This window comes from Rhinopithecus roxellana, chromosome 19 (genome assembly GCF_007565055.1).
Source record: "Rhinopithecus roxellana isolate Shanxi Qingling chromosome 19, ASM756505v1, whole genome shotgun sequence".
In the NCBI taxonomy this organism is placed as follows: Eukaryota; Metazoa; Chordata; class Mammalia; order Primates; family Cercopithecidae; genus Rhinopithecus; species Rhinopithecus roxellana.
Window position 1 is genome coordinate 21,027,883 of NC_044567.1, and position 19,300 is coordinate 21,047,182.

At 40.8% G+C, this 19,300-nt stretch overlaps 1 protein-coding gene across 12 annotated transcripts in view; it reads left to right on the plus strand.

Annotated features, from left to right (window-relative positions):
* SYNRG (synergin gamma) overlaps nucleotides 1-19,300 on the plus strand; it is a 97,273-nt gene that overhangs the window by 52,134 nt on the left and 25,839 nt on the right. For 8 of the 12 annotated variants that reach the window (XM_010376861.2, XM_010376859.2, XM_030922623.1 and 5 more), the window contains 2 exons: nucleotides 5,194-6,138; nucleotides 17,378-17,971. In XM_010376861.2, the coding sequence (XP_010375163.1) occupies nucleotides 5,194-6,138; nucleotides 17,378-17,971 (1,539 nt within the window). The remainder of the gene's footprint in view (nucleotides 1-5,193; nucleotides 6,139-17,377; nucleotides 17,972-19,300) is intronic. The other 4 variants (XM_030922622.1, XM_030922628.1, XM_030922627.1 and 1 more) reach the window with 2 other exon arrangements.

The window sequence follows — 19,300 nt, forward strand, 5'->3', positions numbered from 1 at the left end:
TCATAGCTCACAGCAGCTTCCAGCTCCTGGACTCAAGCAGCCTCAGCCTCCCTCCCAAGTAGCTAGAACTGTAGATGTGCACCATCACAATGGGGTCTTGCTCTGTTGCCCAGGCTAGTCTTGAACTCCTGGCCTCAAGCAATCTTTCCAGCTCAGCCTCCCAAAATGCTGGGATTACAAGTGTGAGCCACCATGGCCAACCAAATTTAAGTACTTTTTTAAAAAAGTTCCAGATTGTTGTTATTTTCATTTGCTTGCTTTCATTCCTATCTTAATTCTAAGGTCTTCCAAGTAGAGTTACCAACTTTGTTCATTTTAGGAGAATAGATTTTATTTTCCTAAATGTTATGATATCTTTTTTATACTCATTAAAAAATACGGCCGGGCGCGGTGGCTCAAGCCTGTAATCCCAGCACTTTGGGAGGCCGAGACGGGTGGATCACGAGGTCAGGAGATCGAGACCATCCTGGCTAACACGGTGAAACCCCATCTCTACTAAAAAATACAAAAAAAACTAGCCGAGCGAGGTGGTGGGCGCCTGTAGTCCCAGCTACTCGGGAGGCTGAGGCAGGAGAATGGCGTGAACCTGGGAGGCGGAGCTTGCAGTGAGCTGAGATCTGGCCACTGCACTCCAGCCTGAGCGACAGAGCAAGACTCCGTCTCAAAAAAATACAAAAACAAAACAAAACAAAACAAAACAAAAAATACATTGACTTGACTTTGTTAAAGTACATTAGTATCTTAGAATTTATGAAGAATCTTACAGTATTGTGTTCAGAGCTGTGGGTTGTTTAGGTTACTGAATGACAGAATTTAGTAATACTTCCTTTTTTCCATCTCCACAGTTTAAGCCATAAATTAAAGTGAATGAGGAAAATGTTCTTTGTAAATAAATGACACATTTTTATTGAAGTTTTAGCAAAAAAGTGGATTCTTTTGAGATTTTTTAGAGCCTAAAAAGTGACAGGAGAGGGAAACTTATGAGTATGTAGACATTAACCAAAAAGCTAACCATGAAATAATATGCTTAATATGCCTTCTGATAGACAAGCTTCCATTGACTGTGACTAATTTATTTGCCAACAAATTCCCTTTGTAAACCCACCCATTTTTATTTCCTTTTACCCCTTTGACCCAGCTTACATTTCCAATGGGAAAGTTTACAATTCATCAGTAAGTGTAGTTTGCTGTGGTGATTAAAACACACAAACAGAGCAATATTTGTCAATTTCACAGATATTTCAAAGCAATGCATTAAAAATTTAGGCTGTGATAAAAATGGCTGCTTATTACCTCTACATTTACAGAAATAATACAAATATAATCAGTGATACTACTAATTTAAAATTCTAAGGTGATTTTTAAAAGTTTTACATCTTCTGGCCGGGCGCAGTGGCTCAAGCCTGTAATCCCAGCACTTTGGGAGGCCGAGACGGGCGGATCACGAGGTCGGGAGATCGAGACCATCCTGGCTAACACGGTGAAACCCCGTCTCTATTAAAAATACAAAAAAACTAGCCGGGCGAGGTGGCGGGCGCCTGTAGTCCCAGCTACTTGGGAGGCTGAGGCAGGAGAATGGCGTAAACCCGGGAGGCGGAGCTTGCAGTGAGCTGAGATCCGGCCACTGCACTCCAGTCCGGGCGACAGAGCGAGACTCCACCTCAAAAAAAAAAAAAAAAAAAAAAAAAGTTTAACATCTTCTATCAGTTTGTGAAATTGACTTGAGTTTTATTAGTGGTATGTCTTGCAAATATAAATTACAGGAAATCTGAATGCTGTTCCTCTCTTATTAGATGAATTCCTTGGTGTTGATGAATTATGGTGATGAATTGGTTAACTCTCTCAGGTTGGGAGGAAAAATCAGCTTATATTGTTTTTGGTGCTTTTTTTTCATCTTCTGTATCCAAGTATATATCTTGTTACAAGCATAGTATATTTTATTTTTTTAATTTATTTATTTTTATTTATTTATTTATTTTTGAGACAGAGTTTCGCTCTTGTTGCCCCAGCTGGAGTGCAGTGGTGCAATCTCGGCTCACTGCAATCTGCCCCCCTGGGTTCAAGCAATTCTCCTCCCTCAGCCTCCCAAGTAGCTGGGATTACAGGCACCTGCTACCACACCCAGCTAATTTTTTGTATTTTTAGTAGAGATGGGGTTTTACCATGTTGGCCAAGCTGGTCTCAAACTCCAGACCTCAGGTGACCCACCCACCTTGGCCTCCCAAAGTGCAGGGATTACAGGCGTGAGCCACCATGCCCAGCCCAAGCACAGTGTGTTTTAAGCCTGCATTATTTTATATACCAATTTAAGCATTGGATTTTGGTTATTTTAATTTACTTAATTTTAACTTCTAGAAATGGCAGTCTTTTTTTTTTTTTTTAATAATAAATGATGTTGGTTGGTATAGTTATATATATTTTTTTAAATTTTATTTTTGAGACAGCCTCTCTCTCTATCCCCCAGGCTGGAGTGCAGTGGTAAGATCTTGGCTCACTGCAACCTCCACCTCCCAGGTTCAAACAATTCTTGTGCCTTAGCCTCCCAAGTAGCTGGGATTACAGGCATGTGCCTCCATGCCAGCTAATTTTTCTGTATTTTTAGTAGAGATGGGGTTTCTCCATGTTGGCCAGGCTCATCTTGAACTCCTCCTGGCTTCAAGTGATAACGCCCCCTTGGGCCTTCCAAAGTGCTGGGATTACAGGTGTGAGCCACTGTGCCTGGCCTTGGCATAACTATATTTACATTTGGTTTATTACTAGTTTTTATTACCTGGTATAGCCTAGTGGATTTTATGGTAGACCTTCAGGTGCTATTAGAAAACTGAGATCATCTGCATCCTGATGCTGTACCTGAGTGATAACGTTACTATGATAATAAAGAATATAGAAACCTTTTAAGAATCACAGGCCTTGGGCCGGGTGCTGTAGCTCACGCCTGTAATCCCAGTACTTTGGGAGGCCGAGGCAGGGGGATCACCTGAGGTCAGGAGTTTGAGACTAGCCTAGCCAATGTGGTGAAACCCCGTCTTTACTAAAATTAGCCAGGCGTGGTGGCAGGCGCCTGTAATCCCAGCTACTTGGGAGGCTGAGGCAGGAGAATCGCTTGAACCCAGGAGGTGGAGGTTGCAGTGAGCCGAGATTGCACCATTGCCTGGACGACAAGAACAAAACTCTGTCTCAAAAAAGAAAAAAAAAAGAATCACAGGCCTAAATTTTTATCAGTGTCTTAACTGAGTCTGTTTAATTATTTATGAGAAGTACATAAGTACCCACATTATTTAACCAGAATATCAAAATAAACAGTTCTAGGACACATGTTTCTCAGGATCTCCTGAGAACTGTGTCATGGGCAAAAGAAATTTTATTAAAAAATGAAAAATAGTCCAGGCGCAGTGGCTCACACCTGTAATCCCTGCACTTTGGGAGGCCGAGGCAGGCAGATCACGAGGTCAGGAGATTGAGACCATCCTGGCTAACACGGTGAAACCCCATCTCTACTAAAAAAAAAAAAAAAAAAAAAAAAAAAAAATTAGCTGGGCGTGGTGGTGGGTGCCTGTAGTCCCAGCTACTCGGGAGACTGAGGCAGGAGAATGGTGTGAACCTGGGAGGTGGAGCTTGCAGTGAGCCGAAATTGTGCCACTGCACTCCAGCCTGGGCGACAGAGCGAGACTGTTTCAAAAAAAAAAAGGCTGGGTACAGTGGCTCATGCCTGTAGTCCCAGCACTTTGGGAGGCTGAGGCGGGCGGATCACCTGAGGTCAGGAGTTCGAGACCAACCTCAACATGGAGAAACCCCATCTCTAATAAAAATACAAAATTAGCCGGGCGTGGTGGTGCATGCCTGTAATCCCAGATACTCAGGAGGCTGAGGCAAGAGAATTGCTTGAACCTGGGAGGCAGAGGTTGCAGTGAGCCGAGATCATGCCATTGCACTCCAGCCTGGGCAACAAGAACCAACTCCATCTCAAAAAAAAAAAAAAAAAAAAATTCGTCAGTTACTCCATCCTCAGAGTAGCATAATATAAACTAAAGTCTAAATCATAACTTCCAAAACTTTGTTATAATAGAGTTGGTATTTATTCAAATCCTTTTGAATTTTAATAAATAAAAATAAGTGCTCATTGATGCAGTGAGACAGCTAATTTGTAGAAAAGCTCAAGTGCTTAGAGACTTTTTTTCTGTGAGATTCAGCTTATTAGAGAGTATGGGGAGGAGCTGCTTTACAGTGTGCCCCACCTAGAATGCTTCGCAAATAAATAGATACCTTTTCAAACATTGTCATCAAAGCTCCCTTCAAATTAATGCCTTCATTTACTTGAGCAAGACCACATAGTATCTAAGGTTATTCTTAAAGTGCCTGGCTGAACCAAGTGTGTCCATCCTGAATATTAGATGTAGGATTTTTCTTCTTTTTTTTTTTCTTCTTCTTCTTTTTTTTTTAGAGACGGAGTCTCGCTCTGTTGCCCAGGCTGGAGTGCAGTGGCCAGATCTCAGCTCACTGCAAGCTCCGCCTCCCGGGTTTACACCATTCTCCTGCCTCAGCCTCCCGAGTAGCTGGGACTACAGGCGCCCGCCACCTCGCCCGGCTAGTTTTTTTGTATTTTTTAGTAGAGATGGGGTTTCACCACGTTAGCCAGGATGGTCTCGATCTCCTGACCTCGTGATCCGCCCGTCTCGGCCTCCCAAAGTGCTGGGATTACAGGCTTGAGCCACCGCGCCCGCCCTAGGATTTTTCATAATGCTTCATTGGTACCTCTGATTTTTTTCTAACCAGGTAACATGTTTTATCTTTAAAGGGCCACTATTTTAATATGCTTCTCTTCAAGAACCTCTAACCCTATTTCTTATTGTATTATCTGCTTGGCTGGCTAGCTGTGGGAACAAAAAGTCTTGAGAGGAGTGCTTTTAGCCAGCTGTAGGATCTAGAGCTAGGGGAGATCCCACACTAAAAGCATGAGCAAATGAAAATGGTACTGGCAGGTACTTTCAGTTTGATTTCTGTTTATTTCAGTATCACTGGACTTCAGTGTGGAAACAAATGTGTAGTTCGACAGGGTTTAAACTATAAACATTATTAAGTAATGTCAAGTCAGTGGAGAAAAGTCTGTAAAATTATGCTTGCAATTTAATATGCTGTGCATTATGTGGTTTTCAGTTCAGCATTCCTATTTTTGGGTGGTATTTTTTCTTTCAGGAGAAAGCTTTGCAGAATTCAGATCTGCAGGAACTGATGATGGTTTCACTGATTTTAAAACAGCCGATAGTGTATCACCACTAGAGCCACCGACAAAAGACAAAACTTTTCCACCATCCTTCCCCTCAGGAACTATACAACAGAAACAACAAACACAAGTGAAAAATCCTCTGAACTTAGCAGACCTAGATATGTTTTCCTCAGTTAATTGCAGCAGCGAGAAACCATTGTCTTTTTCAGCTGCGTTTAGCACATCAAAATCAGTTTCCACACCACAGCCAACAGGTTCTGCTACTGCTCCGACAGCATTGGCATCAACGAAAACTTCTAGTTTGGCTGATGAGTTTGGAGAATTCAACCTTTTTGGGGAATATTCTGGTCTACCACCTGTTGGGGACCAGGATGACTTTGCAGATTTTATGGCTTTCAGTAATAGCTCTATTTCATCTGAGCAAAAGGCAGATGACAAATATGATGCCCTTAAAGAGGAAGCCAGTCCTGTTCCTCTAACCAGCAACATGGGCAGCACAGTGAAGGGTGGACAAAACCTAACTGCTGTGTCTACCAAGTATGATGTCTTCAGACAACTTTCTCTGGAAGGGTCTGGACTAGGTGTTGAAGACCTAAAAGATAACACTCCTTCAGGAAAAAGTGATGATGATTTTGCTGACTTCCACTCTAGTAAATTTTCTTCCATAAACTCGGACAAATCCCTGGGAGAGAAAGCAGTGGCTTTCAGACACACCAAAGAAGACTCTGCATCAGTGAAGTCCTTGGATCTCCCTTCCATTGGTGGCAGCAGTGTCGGCAAGGAGGACTCTGAAGATGCACTCTCTGTTCAGTTTGACATGAAATTGGCTGATGTGGGAGGAGATCTTAAGCATGTCATGTCTGATAGCTCTTTGGATTTACCAACAGTTAGTGGCCAGCATCCTCCTGCTGCAGGTGAGGAATTGGTGAGATTGCTCTGGTAATGGTGTTGTAGATTTCAAAGATGATTCTGCGGGTGTTGATTTACATGAGTAAGGCTCTGGCCCTTTATCTTTATGAATCTCTAATAATCAACCTCTTTGTTGCCAGTCTCCTTAAAGCAGTATTAAATTTGATTCTATGGATACTTGGATATATGGATTCTGTGGCGACTGTAGAACTTAGATTGGGTAGCTAAAATATTTTTGTTTTTGAAATCTAGCACCAGCTTGGTGTTAGAGGCACATAAAAACTCACTGCTAAGTGAACCCCACATTGCCAGAAATTTGGTAAGGACTTTTGCAGTGCCAGCAGTGTTTCTCCATTTCTGTGAGTAAAATCATTGTTTCCCTCTCCTTTTTTCTTCTCTTGGGTATACACAGCAACTGCCAGTATAGTATTCTGTTGGATTTACAGAAACTAACTCTCGTTAGGCCAAGAAAGTAAAAATTTCTAACCACTTGTAGTGCAGTTTGCCACATCCCTTTAAGAGAAGAAGAGAGAAAGAGTTTATATATGAATGTTCTTTATGTCAGGGTCTGGCAAAGAGGAGGGCGTGTGTTGTCAGTGGAATCCAGGAGCTGTTTTCAGTGTTAACTCTGTTACTAGAAATATTAAGTTGTAGGCCGGGCGCGGTGGCTCAAGCCTGTAATCCCAGCACTTTGGGAGGCCGAGACGGGCGGATCACGAGGTCAGGAGATCGAGACCATCCTGGCTAACACGGTGAAACCCCGTCTCTACTAAAAATACAAAAAAACTAGCCGGGCGAGGTGGCGGGCGCCTGTAGTCCCAGCTACTCCGGAGGCTGAGGCAGGAGAATGGCGTAAACCCGGGAGGCGGAGCTTGCAGTGAGCTGAGATCCGGCCACTGCACTCCAGCCTGGGTGACAGAGCAAGACTCCGTCTCAAAAAAAAAAAAAAAAAAAAAAAAAAAAAAAAAAAAAAAGAAATATTAAGTTGTAACAAATCTGTAGATATTAGAATAGGGTAACTGCTAACTTTCTGATAAAATGTTTGAAAACATCTTATTAGGGAACCCTCTAAATTCTGTGTGGATTTACATGTAGCAATTTACTCTCTAGTTCAACTTCTGTCATAAAAACTAGATTCCCAAGTGTCCTGGTTTTTGTTTTGTTTTGTTTTTTGATATGTATATAGAAAGATAAACCTATTTTGTGGCCTTTTAATAATGAGAAATATCTCAGTATCACTGTATTATTCTAGAAAATGTATTATGCATATGAAGGGTTTGGTTTTGTCTAACTAGGGAGGGACACATGAGACACTTCCAAGTTTACAGATTCAGGCAGAAATTGTCAAGTCCTGTAGCTTTTGCATATGTCAAATTTGCAAGCCGGAAAACAAAATTGCATCCATCCTTTGGTTCTGGAAATGTAGGTATTCCTAAACAGGGTGCTGAATCAGGAGCAAGTTAGCAGAGACATTGCATATTTCATGTTGCTACTTGCTAAGGTATTTTTCAAATGCAGTGGGTGGTCTGAAGAGCTCCTGTGCCCTTGACTGTCTACTTTCTTGTTTTTCTTTTTTTTGTACTTTTCCTTAGAAATTTTCTTATTTTTTTTTGCCGCTGTTTGTTTGATAGAGTGATTTGGGTTTTTGTTTTGTTTTGTTTTGTTTTGTTTTGTTTTTTTGTATGAGCTGCTTGAACCACAGCAGTTGGTTGCAAAGTGCTCTGTTTTCTGAACAATACTGGATTTTTATTTAAAAATCTCATAACATGTATACTAGCCTTTTGGACTCTGAAGCTACTAACTAGAAACTATTTTTCTGAAAGTGAATCTATATTCTTTCACAGTGCCAAGCTAGATGTCTTTATGAAATGAGTCTAATCCAGGTTTGGGGTGTCTTTTTCCCCCCATTTTATTTGGAGGTTGGTTTTTTGACCAAGCTTGTTCTTACTGACCTGTTAAAATAATCTTCTGTGCTCATGTTCTTTTATGTATGTTTGGAACATCCCCAGCTTGGAGCCTGTAATGTTCAAGCTAACTCTCTTCAGTTGGAGGATATTCTTAAAACAGATTGTTTCCTCCCATTGATCTGTAAACCTCCTGTCAGAAAGGAGCAGTATCCCTTTAGAGCGGTTGTTAAAAGGGGTTGATGTCTGACCAATGTGCTATATTGCTGTTGTGCAAAACTGCTGCATAAACGTATTGTAGAGGGTAAATGGCAAGGACTTATTCAAAGTAATGTGGTTTTATTTTATCCTCATGTTCACCACAGTATCTCTTGCTCTCTTAGTTTGAGGGTTAAAGGTACTTCTTGTTGGAGAAATAAGAAGTGAGCTGATGAAGAGAGAATAAAACCTGGTAGATTGCTGTCTGTGGACCTTAATCCTGTTTAGAAGCCCTAACTTAACTCTGAAGGGGATACTGTCTCTTTTACTCTTGCTATAATTCTTTGTATGGAAGGTAGATAATACTGATAACATTGCCTGATTTCTCTGCATATATTACAGTTAACCCTTTGAGCCTTGCTGCATATAATTTCAACTAGGCTGCTTTTTCCCCCGACTAAATTTAATCTGTGGCACTGAAGCATCTTGACGTGCAGTCATTAAAATCATATGGTTTTATTGGCAGCAAGAGCTGACCCTCATCTGTGACATTTTCAAAGGGTTAGCAAGACTTCTGTAGCTACCTACCTACCTACCTGTAAAGTAGCTCTTCTTTGACATTGAAAATCTTTGTATTTTAATTAGTGCCCTTTTTTTGGCTGCTTTTCTGATGTCTTTTTTTCAATTTAGACATTTTCTGTGTGAATGTGCCTTCGAATTTGCTTTAGTATATTCCTCTGCAAACACTGATCTGCATGCTTATTCTGATGACTTCTTTTCCAGCTCTTCTGTATCACTCTCTTTTGTGATCTGTAAGTCTTGTGTTAATAAATAATTCTTTGGCATATTTTGAAAGTGTGGGGATGTGTGTAATTTGTACTTTTTCAGGGTTAGACCAAAGAAATACCTGGCTGGTACCAAGTTTAAAGCAATAGTATCCTGAGACTAGAGGGTTTTCCCCTTTAGTTTTGTTTCGTCAAACACCTGTCTTCTAAGAAAGTATTGGTACATTTTAGCCTTTGTTTCTTATAATTCCATTAATGTAAGTTTTTAACATGGCATTGCATTGAAATATAACTTCAGACTTAAATAAGAGTAAACTTTACACTACATGATAGGGAGAAAGAACATTTGTTGCAGTTTCTTCTCTTGAAGAAACTGATCATATTTTTTTGTAGAGAATCTGTCTTTACTAGGCATGACATTGAAGAGAAGAGAAGGGGGAGGTGAGGAAAAAGACCTAAGAGTTGAGTGTTGTGGAAAGAGTTAACTATAACTACCTAGTTTTCTGTAACTAACTACATAGTTCAAGCTACTACATAGTTATAGATAACTAGATAGTTATAAACTTAAAATAAAATAATATTGAAATGGACTTCTGAGCACAGTAAATGTAAACTGTATTTAAACTGACAATCTGCATAATAGAAGGTGTTGTGTATTAATAGCGGAAGTCGGGCCGGGCGCGGTGGCTCAAGCCTGTAATCCCAGCACTTTGGGAGGCCGAGACGGGTGGATCACGAGGTCAGGAGATCGAGACCATCCTGGTCTACACGGTGAAACCCCGTCTCTACTAAAAAATACAAAAAACTAGCCGGGCGAGATGGCAGGCGCCTGTAGTCCCAGCTACTCGGGAGGCTGAGGCAGGAGAATGGCGTAAACCCGGGAGGCGGAGCTTGCAGTGAGCCGAGATCTGGCCACTGCACTCCAGCCTGGGCGACAGAGCGACAGAGCTAGACTCCGTCTCAAAAAAAAAAAAAAAAAAAAGCGGAAGTCATCAGGGTGGAATTTGATTTGAGTTTGAAATTGGATACTCAGCCGGGCGTGGTGGCTCACGCCTATAATCCCAGCACTTTGGGAGGCCAAGGTGGGTGAACTGCTTGAGGCTGGTAGTTCATGACCAGCCTGGGCAACATGGTGAAACCCCATCTTTACCAAAAAATACAAAAATTAGTCGGACATGCTGGTGTGCCCCTGTAGTCCCAGCTACTCAGGAGGTGTGAGGATCAGTTGATCCTGGGAGGTTGAGGCTATAGTGAGCTGTGATCACATCACTGCACTCCAGCCTGGGTGACAGAGCAAGACTCTGTCTCAAAGAAAGAAAAATTGGGTACTCCATCCTCTAATTGCAGAGCATGTTAGATCTGCAGTTTTGTATTCTGTATGATGAAGCAACCCTCAGCCTTTTTTTTTCTTTTCTCATAGTACATAAAGCAAATTCTTAAAACAAGTTTGGGGGGTGCGTCTAACAAAGTAAGGGTTGAACCGTTCTTATTTTTAAGAAAACAATTTCTAGAAGGACCAATGAAATGTAGCAACAAGCGTAGGTCAAACATGGAAAATATTTTCTCCATTTTAGAGTATGGTAACAGTAAAAAACCTTGAGAATATTACTGTGTTTCAGGTTAGAAACCCAAAACCAATAAAATCCGTGGGAAAAGGGGATATTTCCATGGTTTATATTTTGTATTCTTATGTTTTGAAGCTTTAATTCTTTGTTCTTTTTTAGAATTTGAGGAAGGAAGGAAATTAAATCACTGAAGATGAAGACCTTTTTTTTTTTTTGAGATGGAGTTTCATTCTTGTTGCCCAGGCTGGAGTGCAATGGCACAATCTCCGCTCACTGCAACCTCTGCCTTCCAGGTTCAAGTGATTCTCCTGCCTCAGCCTCCTGAGTAGCTGGGATTACAGGCACATGCCCAACATACCCAGCTAATTTTGTATTTTTAGTAGAGACGGGGGTTTCTTCATGTTGGTCAGGCTGGTCTCGAACTCCTGACTCAAGTAATCCACCTGCCTTGGCCTCCCAAAGTGCTAGGATTACAGGCGTGAGCCACTGCGCCTGTTTTTTTGTTTTGTTTTGTTTTGTTTTGTTTTGTTTTTTAAGACAGAGTTTCCCTCTCGCCCAGTCTGGAGTGCAATGGCGCGATCTTGGATCTCAGCTCACTACAACCTCTGCCTCCCAGGTTTAAGTGACTCCCCTGCCTCAGCCTCCCAAGTAACTGGGATTACAGGTGCCTGCCGCCACTCCCAGCTAATGTTTATATTTTTAGTAGAGATGGGGTTTCACCATGTTGGCCAGGCTGGTCTCAAACTCCTGACCTCAGGTGATCCACTTGCCTCGACCTCCCAAAGTAGTGGAATTACAGGTGTGAGCTACTGCACCCAGCCTAGAAGAAGATGAGGATTTTGAATAGGATTCCTAAGATATCACTTGTAGTGTCTTAAATATGCCATTTAAGAAAGAAAAAAAGTTGTATTTAGAGGTTTAGATTAACTCTGAGAAAAGCCAGGCCTGCCATTCAAAATACAGCATTTTCCAGGACATACTGCTTTAAAAAGTTGAATAATACTTCGTTTCAAAAACCTTGTATAAATGCATTGTATTTTATTTATGATATGTGCTGCTAACACATTTGAAAGAAAGAGATCTTACTGTAGCTTCCATTTAGTGATCATGCTAGCTGCCCTTTATTTTGGATTTTTCCATGCTATTTATAAGACCAATCTCTTGATGGCTTTGGCTGAGGAATTTGTCAATGGAATTCTGTAATGCTAGATTGATTGGTTCATGTAGGACTGCTTTATTTTAACTCTTTTTTGCATTTATCTGAGCAGGCTGCAGAAAATGACTGAATGTAACTGTGCGTAAAACGTACATTCACAAATTGAGTAATGAATATTTCCAAAGCAACATTACTTTTTAGGGAGGTAGTTTTAAAGTAATGTAATGACTTAAACTTCTTTTGTAAAAAAGACTTGAAGAACTCTATGCTATAGGTTTAAACAAACAAACAAAATACTGTTTGGTTTACCCTGATGCCATTAGTGCTTCACTTCATGTATCAGTACCTGAGAAGGTATACCCATGTATCTGTTGTTCTGTAGTCACTCTGTTGTTCACATCAAAATCCCTGCTGATTTTTAGAAGTAGCAAATGATGGCCTGGCGCAGTGGCTCACGCCTGTAATCCCAGCACTTTGGGAGGCCAAGGTGGGGGGATCACCTGAGGTCAGGAGTTTGAGACCAGCCTGGCCAACATGGTGTAACCCTGTCTCTACTAAAAATACAAAAATTAGCCGGGTTAGGTGGCGGGCGCCTGTAGTCCCAGCTACTCGGGAGGCCGAGGCACCGGAATTGCTTGAACCTGTGCGGCAGAGGTTGCAGTGAGCCAAGATTGTGCCACTCCCACTGCAGCCTGGGTGACAGAGCCAGACTCCGTCTCAAAAAAAAAAAGTAGCAAATGAACATGAAGGGAACACTGGCAATATCAAAAAACCTGTGCTAAATCCTAAAATAATGCACCAAAGAACCAAAAGGCCTCAGTTGCACTTCCTGTCTTCTGTGTTCATTTGGTGTCTTTTTGATGAGATTTTTATTGATGACCAGGGGCGGTCCTACTGTGTATCCTGACAATGCCATTCCTTGGCCTTCTGACTTCCTCTGACTTAAAATATCCACAGGATTTCCAGTTTTCATTTTTGAACTCAAAACACTAACACAGAAACCCAAAGGTGCTTATACATAGTGTGGATATAATTTAAATCACAGAGTTGCGTGAATCAGTACAAATGAAGAACAGGAAGTTTTCATACAGATTAGAAAACACTGGAAGGCAATTAAACAGCAGCATTTTCCAGCCTGTCCACTTACACTGTGATCACTTTCATTCCTCTTTTCTTCAGTGTTTGAGACTTACAGGACACAGACCAGGTGTTTTAGTTAACAGAGACTATGAATACAACTGATCTCATAGGTAGATCAAAGATAGAATAGGGCCTAAAGGAGATTAGAGCCCAGAGTAGAGAGAAACTGAAATGTACAAGTATTTTATGGTTTGCTTTGGTAAATGAAGTTTAGATTAAATCAGTGCTGTAAATTAAAATACATTTCTTTCTTAGTCCAATGAACATTTTTATTGCTATATAAAATGAGAATAGTGGAATTTGCACGTGTATCTCCTTTCTTCTTTCTCTCAACTCCTTCAAAAGCCAGTAACTCTTCATCACCTGGGCATATACTTAACAGCTTTAGTAAATGTCCTTGGGAATGAGCTTGGCTGTCTGTGTCCTGTAGTAGCAGCCGACATTCTTTGTTCCAAAAAATACCTTGTTTTCATGTACCACATCCATTCAAAAGAGATTTGAATAGAGGTTATGGAAGAGACTAATAGGGTTACTTGCCAGCATAAGCAAGAAATACACGTTTTGATCTGAGATCCGTGATGGAAAACAGATCGTATACGTTTATTCCTTTGGCCTTTGTAATAGGACATTCCTGGCTGCAAACAGATATATGCATTAAAACACACAATTTGGCATATTATCTGTGTGCAAATGCAGTTCAGCCTAGCGCAGCCTAGGAGTTCCGCAGCAGAACTGGAATTACAGTAGTGATTTTCTGTTCATTTTATTGCATTCATTCTCCATTTTCTTTTTCCTTTTTCTCTTGCAATTTTCAGAATTCAGCTATCAAATTGAAAATCCATCTATACTAGCTTCAGTGATTACAGACTAAAATGTGGGTTATTCCACATCATTTTTTCAGACAAGACTTCTATCACTTACGTTGTAGGTCTTACATAATCTTTAGTATTTTTAAGACCATTATACAGTAATACCTATAACTGGACTGCTTAGAAATGTAGAACTATTAACATAGGAAATGAAAATTTTCTTACTTTAAGCTACATTCAATGAACTGATGTAACACATTTTTCTTAGAAAATGGTTTACAAATATTCGCTATGCCAGAACATACTGCCCTGTATTTATATTGTTTATAAATGCTAAGTTTAGGGGCACGGTGTTCTGTCTCACATTCCTTATGTACCGTCAGTACCGTCAGTACGAAATTACTTTTTCACACTACAGTAGCCAACAAATAAGCAAAAGTAAATTTAAAACTCAATTTTGAGGCTTGGTTTTAGTGAATCTTGTGCATTTACTCTTCATTTTAAGTATAAAGTATTTCTTTTTAAGTCTTTCATTTGCTTTTCTAGTCTTTCATTTAGTCTTTTCTGGGAGTTGCTCCAAAAGGCAAGATGTTACAGGCGTTATCATTTTTAATAAAACTAAGATTTCCTGAAATTTTAAAAATGCTTAAAAATGCCTCAGCTAAGGCAATCCCTTATTGCCTGTAATGCCTTTTACCTGATTATATTAGTCATTTTAGTTTTTTGAAAGACATTTTGTTGTTGTGTAATTGCAAAGAAAGATCTTTTTATTACCATAGCAATATCTTGATTGCAGTGTTTGAACTGGAGATATCTTTTCATTAAATTTATCATTTGCCTCTAGGAAAATTGTCTCCTTTTTTTTGAGACAGAGTCTCAAACTGTCGCCAGGCTGGAGTGCACTGGTGCCATCTTGGCTCACAGCAATCTCCGACTCCCTGATTGAAGCGATTCTCCTGCCTCACCCTCCCGAGTAGCTGGAATTACAGGCACACGCCACCATGCCCAGCTAATTATTATTATTATTATTACTATTATTTTGAGACGGAGTTTCGCTCTTGTTGCCCAGGCTGGAGTGCAATGGCGCGATCTCGGCTCACTGCAACCTCCACCTCCTGGGTTCAAGCGATTCTCCTGCCTCAGCCTCCCAAGTAGCTGGGATTACAGGCACCTGCCACCATGCCTGGCTAATTTTTGTATTTTTAGTAGAGACGGGGTTTCACCATGTTGGTCAGGCTGGTCTCAAACTCCTAACCTCAGGTGATCCACCCACTCCGGCCTCCCAAAGTGCTGGGATTACAGGTGTGAGCCACCATGCCCAGCCTGATACCCTTTTAATAGGAAAGATTCTAGAAGCAGTTCCTAATATAGTTTCCCAAAATGCTTTCATAGGACCTAGGAATAAAAATCTGTATTATGAAACATTCTTCTGAATGTACCCCTCCAAGAATAGTCCTGTATTTAACTGCATCACCACCTGATTGAATTTCACCTCATTTGAGTCTGCACACCTTCTGGTCCCTTTAAATAGTGGGGAAAAAAACAAAAACAAAAAAACACTACAGCAAAAGACCAAGAAAGCTTTGGGTTAAAGGCTTTTCCATTCATTCTAAACTCTAGAGTTTTCACCTGAGGCCAGGCACAATGGCTCATGCCTACAGGCATGAGGATTACAATCCCAGCACTTTGGGAGGCCAAGACGGGCAGATCACCTGAGGTCAGGAGTTCAAGACCAGCCTGACCGACATGGTGAAACCCCGTCTCTACTAAAAATACAAAAACTAGCCGGGCGTGGTGGCGGTTGCCTGTAGTCCCAGCTACTCGGGAGGCTGAGGCAGGAGAATCGCTTGAACCCAGGAGGCGGAGGTTGCAGTGAGCTGAGATCACGCCATTGCACTCCAGGCCGGGTGACAAGAGTAAAACTCCGTCTCAAAAAAGAAATTTAAAAAAAACCTTTTCACCTGAATCTTTTTTTCCTTCTATTTTATAAACCACATTTGAAGGGTACGATTGCACCACAGAATTTTTAAATATACCATCATTCTGTGAAAAGTGTTTGCTTTTTGCTGGTTGGTTTTTTGTATGGCTAGTGTTTTTTGTTTTTATTATAACTTAGTACCCCTTTCCTAATAGCTCAAAGAAAAAGAGATTTGGATTATACCATTAGAAGAGCTATGGAAACGTCAGGAGCCTCTTACCCCTCATAAATTATGCAGTATCGCTGTGAAAGAAAGAAAAATGACTCCATGTTGGTTCACCTGTTGACTTAGTTCTGAAAATCTAGGTCACAAAACTTTTGAGCAGTTTCCTTGTAAATCACATACGTGGTTGTCAGAGGAAGAGTCTTGTATTTAGCCTTCTTGCCTCATGTACAGTGACTACAATGAAACTAAATGCATATCAACCCACTTCTCCACACCAGCCTAATTCAGTCTCGGCTGGTTTTGCTTTTTGAAAATGAGCAAGAACCTTTTTCTCCTAGTAACACCACTAAAATGCTGAGTTGACTTTTCATTTTTGCTTTGAAATTCCCCTATAGGCCCTAAAGCAGCAATTAACTGTCAAGTTGAGGCTGGTGGCACCTATGCAGAGCAGACACTAGCTATTATGTATTGCTCATCAGGCATCAATCTGGCCTTTTACACACATGGTCATGGTTGATGGCCATAACACAGTCCTTCGAAGTACATGGTCTTCTCCTCATTTTAATGATAAGCAAACTGAGGTTCAGAAATGTTCAATCATCTGCCTAGTGCCACACAAATAGTAGGTAGCAGAGTTGAACTCAGGTCTTTCTAAATCAGAAACCTACATTCTTTCTGCTGTTTTATGCTGCCTCTTAAATTACTGAACTATATATTAAGAATGCTTTGTAAAATCAGTCGTCTGCCCCAGCAGTTCTTTTTTTTCCCTTCTTTCCTTTTTCTTTTTAAATGGAGAGTAGATACATAGTTGAAGGAACAAGTGGAGCCCAACAGGACCCAGATCTTTTTATTGCATTTTTTAAGGGCGAAAGTAGATCAGATTGATTTTTCTTTCCTCATACTTCATCACAGCAATATGACATCCAATTTGACCAAAATAACAACTAGGTAAGTAATTGCTTGATTAAAATCTCATATTTGGCATTGCCTGAGACAGAAATCCTAATAATTGATAATATTATGACAGAAACCCTAATAATTAATTAAAAGTTAGATGACATTATTTTCATTTTAGTTTTGAGAAACTGTCAACTGTTAATTATTTTGCCATGTACATTTCATGTGACTATGTTTTAAAGGCACGTTTTCCAACAAAATCAAGATGAAGGGAGACATGTTTTAGGCAAGGAATATCAGTACATTTTTAAGTTTATAAGGGAACAATTTATTAAATGACCCCAGTCGTATATCAAATAGTATATACATTGGTAGATGAACCTCCTATCTTTTTTTAGTAATTTTTATAGCCAGAGAAAATGGTTCTTGGTAACTAAATGTAAATGCCAACTCAAGGCTAATGTGGGTTTTTTTAAGATCAGATTTTACAGCCCAACTCTTTTAATTTTAGTGCAAACTCTAAATTTAGCTAATTTCAACATAGTATAAAACTAATCAAATATGCTAGGCATTTTGCTTCTACAGAGTTTAGGGCATTTTGCCTAAATTGCTTGCCTCTAATTGTGGGGTCTTATTTCCCTTTCAGATATAGAGGACTTAAAATATGCTGCTTTTGGAAGCTACAGTAGCAATTTTGCAGTGAGCACACTTACAAGCTATGACTGGTCAGACAGGGATGATGCAACTCAGGGCAGAAAACTCTCTCCATTTGTCCTCTCAGCAGGAAGTGGATCCCCCTCAGCCACCTCAATTCTTCAAAAGAAAGAGACTTCATTTGGCAGTTCTGAAAACATCACCATGACATCTCTCTCCAAAGTAACAACCTTTGCAAGTGAAGATGCTCTTCCAGAGACCACCTTCCCAGCGTTTGCCAGTTTTAAAGACATGATTCCTCAGACCAGTGAGCAAAAGGAATATGAAAGCAGAGACTATAAAGATTTCACAAGACAGGACCTGCCTACAGCTGAACGGAGCCCAGAGGCCACTTGTCCCAGCCCAGCGTCCAGTGGTGCCTCTCAAGAAACCCCCAATGAATGTTCAGATGACTTTGGAGAGTTTCAAAGTGAAAAGCCCAAAATCAGCAAATTTGACTTCTTAGTAGCCACTTCACAAAGCAAAATGAAATCCAGTGAAGAAATGATCAAAAGTGAGCTGGCAACCTTTGACCTTTCTGTTCAAGGTGAGTAGCTTCCAAGGTAGATTTTACTATTACGGTTTTTTTCCACTGAGATGTTAGATGTTCTTAAGAATAAAATGTTACTCCCTGGTTTAGCAGGAAATAGATTTTTCTAATCTTTGAAATCCGGTTCAATTACAGATAGCTATAATAAAGATTTCCCTGAGACTGGAGTCAAAATCAGTATCCCTCAGATAACTGTTTTATGGGCTAAAAACAAGCATAGCATACAGGTATTGTTCCTTAGCTCATTTGGTTAGAGGTGCGCTGTGTTGAAAGAGCCACATAAATGGATTTGAGCCACTTGAAGGCACATTAGCTCCGCTCCTGTTCCCTGGGCACAGATAATGTCTTTGAATCCAGAGGTTGCAATGTGGTGGCCGTGGATCTGCATCCAGCCTGCGTATCACATTGACCCACAAAAGAGATTTTAAGTATGAAGTAATTGCCAGTATTTAAAAGACATGAGATTTCCCAATCTGGATTTCCACCTTTTCTTGAGAAGTCATAATATCTGGCACTAGTAGGTCTGCACTCCCATATGCTGACAAGCAGCTGGAGCCAAAAGCACCGCTCGCTATAGATGGGTCATTCTCTCTCTCTTGCCATAATCCCCACCGCTTCCTGTCTCAGCGGACCTTCTTAGGTTATTCACTTTGCTTGCCTGGTCTCTGAAGGCATTTGAGTTTGCCTCTTCTGCTTTAATCTCATCCTGACTGAGGGGTTGTTGATTTCAGCTGGATTGAGAGCCTGTGAAGGAACTCGGTTACAAATCCATAACAAATGACTGGAAAAGCCACACAACTCTTACACACTGGTATTTAGAAAGGTGCTTTTGTTCTCCAGACTCCAGTGATTCTGCACTGAGCATTATGGAAGACTTGTGATAGATCAGAGAAGAGTCATGTTGAAAATAAAAGGCAGGGAAACCAAGCAAGAGAGAACAGTGGAAAGAATTCAACATGTAGCTTCCTAGAAAGAATGAATGAGGAATGTGTTTGTGAATGCCTCATGACATAAGCATCTGAAGAAGAGGGTCGTGGGCTGGGTGTGGTGGCTCACATCTGTAATCTCAGCACTTTGGGAGGTGGAGGCAGGCGAATTAACTTGAGGTCAGGAGTTCGAGACCAGCCTGGCCAACATGGTGAAACCGCATCTTGACTAAAAATACAAACATTAGCTTGGCACGGTGGTGCACACCTGTAGTCCCAGCTACTCAGGAGGCTGAGGCAGGAGAATCACTTGAACCCAGGAGGCAGAGGTTGCAGTGAACCGAGATCGCACCACTGTACTCCAGTCTGAGCAACAAAGCAAGACTCTGTCTTGAAAAAA